The 3,465-nt window shown below is 37.7% G+C and overlaps 1 protein-coding gene across 1 annotated transcript in view; it reads right to left on the bottom strand.

Annotated features, from left to right (window-relative positions):
* LOC107566105 (disheveled-associated activator of morphogenesis 2-like) overlaps positions 1-3,465 on the bottom strand; it is a 159,528-nt gene that overhangs the window by 46,509 nt on the left and 109,554 nt on the right. Inside the window, 1 exon segment of the mRNA XM_016251476.1 lies at positions 594-683. Coding sequence (XP_016106962.1) covers positions 594-683 — 90 coding nt within the window.

Genomic DNA, 3,465 nt, shown 5'->3' with positions numbered 1-3,465 from the left:
ACCCATTATAAACGAGACATTTGTTGCATCCAGTGGGGACATAATTACGGATTATAATGACTTATACTGTCTTTTTATGCATTGCATTGCTTATCGCCGCGTAAACATAAAACCATGTCTGCATTTGTGATCGGAGAAATGACAAACAACAAGCGCTACTCTGCACTGCTCAAAACTCGCGTTTGAATCATCAGTGGCAAATTCTTTAAATATGAAAACTTACTTACTGTCTGTGAGTCAGAACAGACCTCCATAAAAGGCCACGGCTACAACAATACTACAGCGAGAATAAAAGTTACGCCTTCTTTCTTTACGTGAACATTTGGGCGGCTTTATGCAAACCTTCCCACATCGTGATGTAGACATGTGGGGTCGTGTTAGAACGAGCCGTTTTAGGTAGGCGTGGTTGACTGTTAACTTTTATAAAGAATATATCTTTGGATTTGAGACCTTAGTCTTTGCAACTTTACAGATCTTCTTTATGCACCAAGAGCTTGTAACACTCCAAAGAGAAAAGAAAAATTGAAATCGCATCATATGACCCCTTTAAACTCAAAAGAAAACCTTAAAGGATTATATAATGAATGACTCACCTTCTTCTTGCTGCAGTAGATCTGCCATTTCTTCTCAGCAGGCAAAGCAAACATGGCTTCCCTGTTCTTGTCTGTGAGATCCAGTTCATCCTGAGGAAAGGAGAGGACAAGACAACTGAGCCACACTTAACCTCATATATGTATAAAAGCATGGTGAAAAGTGATGATGCCAGCCCCATTAAAGTGTGTGGGGGTTGTGCCTGGTATTAATACCAGTAATTTTTTATAATACCAGTCATTTTTATGTTTTTAAAATGAAATAAAAAAAATGTTTTTTTTGGTTCCCATGAGGAAAACAGCTCATGAATCATAGAGAATGAAGTTTTTTTTTTAAATGCAGAAAGTTTTATGTGAGGTAGTATCTGTGAATAAAAAGTACATCTATGGTGGAAAAATCATTCCTTTTTTGTGTCTGTAGAATTTCAGAACTGATCTGACAATCTGACAAAATTATCTAATACAATATATGAATTTATTAAAATAAGAATAAATAATAATATGACAGTTCTGAAAAATGAAGGGCTCCTTAAGTATGGTCCTTATGAAAATGTATTTATTGTTAACATAACTGAAACAATTTAAATGGAATTATATAAATTAAATATAAACTACCACACTTATAGGTAATTTATGCTGAAAATTATATGTATTATTAAGAATTACATTTACACAGCAGTATGAATTTCATTCTATTCATTTTATTTTTCACTAGAACTACAGATTATGTTTCAAGAACTACACTTAAAAGCATTCACAATTCAATTCACAATCCTGCAAATTCTCTATAGAGCCATTTGTGCTAAAGCTAAAATGTGTCAATAGTAGAAGGCGAACATAATGTTAAAATTCCCTAACTGAAAATAATTAATTTCTCATTTACCCCTGGTTGAAGACAATTTATTTTCCCTTAAGAACTCCTTTAAGTTTCCATTTTCATTTACTGCCAGAATAGAGCTTTGATCAACATAAGCTTTTCATCAAAGATATACAGCCAGGATACATGACTGACACAGAGGTCAAGTTTTGAAAAGTAACTTACTCTTGACAGTGTCTGTTTGAAATGATGGAGCCAACAAACTTGATACTTTTACATTGTTTTGTAAATGGAAAGAATAAAATATATCAAAGCCGTTACCTTTTACAGAAGGCAGAAAGAAAAGAGAGCTACACAGAGAGTGTAAATTATAGAGTGAAATGGAAATAAAACTAAAAGCCATACAGTAATCGTGAGAAAGGGAACAAAAAGGCAGAGCTAAAGGGAGGGAGGTGCAGTAAAGTCATAGGGAAGGAAAGATTTAGAGATGGTCAAAATGGAAGGAAGTCATATGTGGCCCACATGGGACTGAGAGGAAACTGTTTTAGCCAGTAGTGACCAAGCAGAAAGCCTCATGCATTGATACGCAAAAATTATGAATTAACTACTGAGAGGAATCATTTCCCTAAATATGCAAAAGTACAGTAAAATGTACCATAAAAGCAATCTGATGTCAATGATTTTAAGCGCAACTGGTTCTTGTGTGTCTCATTTTTGACAACAAAACCATATTTGTATTTAATTTAGATGACTTCTGAGAGCTACAATAAAGGGAGAATGACTAGCAATACAGTGACTTTCTATGGACTACTTTCCTAGCCATTTTTGTCCTTGTGGGAGGTCTACACTCCCAGTCCACATTATGAAGGAGAGTATAATCTGTGATATGGGGTTTGGACAACACATGGGTTAGTGATGACGGAATTTACATTTTTGGCTGCACTATTTCTATAAGGGTTCTAAAAATGTGTAATATCAACTGAAACACCCTCAGCAACATGCAGTAATATTTGCCTTTAAATTAATACTCATTTAGTGATGGATCTCACCTCCACAGATTGCCCCCTCGAGGACATCGCGTGCGTGCTCCTCGCCCAAACAAACAACACATAGATCGTGTGTGTCATCTGGTGTCAAATAGCGCTGCCACGGATGCACACACCTTCTAAATGCTCTACTAGTGCTCGCCATAATAAATAGATAGCTCTTACTTTTTCCTTGAAAATGCACGCTTCAAACAGAACAGTCAATGAAGACGAAGAAGAGAATGATGTGTAGCTCCCGGCGCCGATTTATACTGGAGTCGCACCGGTAGTGACGTCATGGCTGTCGCCGGCCAACGAGTTGGTGTTTTTTCAATGTATGCTTCAGACACGGGTCACGACGAGGCGTTCCCCATAGCGACCCCTAGAGGACGCAGTTCGAAGTTCCCATGAAAGGGAACCAACTGTTCCTAAACTGACAGGAACAATCTTTCAAAATGACAGCACAATCCTAAACAAAATTGTCAGACATTTTCTCTACTGGCCCACTCCCTTCTCATACAGATTTAATCAGCTAAGTCACAGGGTGCAAATGGCAAGGTTGACTGAGGACAGTGGCCAGGAAGCTCATTGGCCGATATCACCACATCCAGAGCTCTCAGCCACAGAAATGAGGAAGAAACAAATATCTGACCTTTCACTCCAGGAAGGTTAGGGAGCCAAAAGGAGGGAACAGGCTGTTCCATTATTGTCAAGCTATTCTGTAATCTAAACTCATTTTACTGTCTAGGATATCAGACCGAATCAGACAATCTAAGATTTGGTCAAAATATGGTTGAAACATGAGGAGCCGAATTCCTCAGAGGCCCAAGACAACAGGATGTTCATAAATCAGACCCTAGCACTAGCCAGTCTGAAGCAAGCCTAACCAACTTTTTCACAGAACAGCTTTCAACATTAACACAAAAGGAACACACTGATCATAACAACTCAGGAAGGAGATTGTCAATTTTAGGGCAAGTAATCAAGATTAAATGGGCAAAGAGATGACAGCATGACCCTCACGTGATAGTAA

The sequence above is a fragment of the Sinocyclocheilus grahami genome, unplaced genomic scaffold (genome assembly GCF_001515645.1).
Source record: "Sinocyclocheilus grahami isolate Dianchi unplaced genomic scaffold, SAMN03320097.WGS_v1.1 scaffold1047.1, whole genome shotgun sequence".
Classification (NCBI taxonomy): domain Eukaryota; kingdom Metazoa; phylum Chordata; class Actinopteri; order Cypriniformes; family Cyprinidae; genus Sinocyclocheilus; species Sinocyclocheilus grahami.
This window is presented reverse-complemented; position numbering and strand designations above follow the sequence as displayed.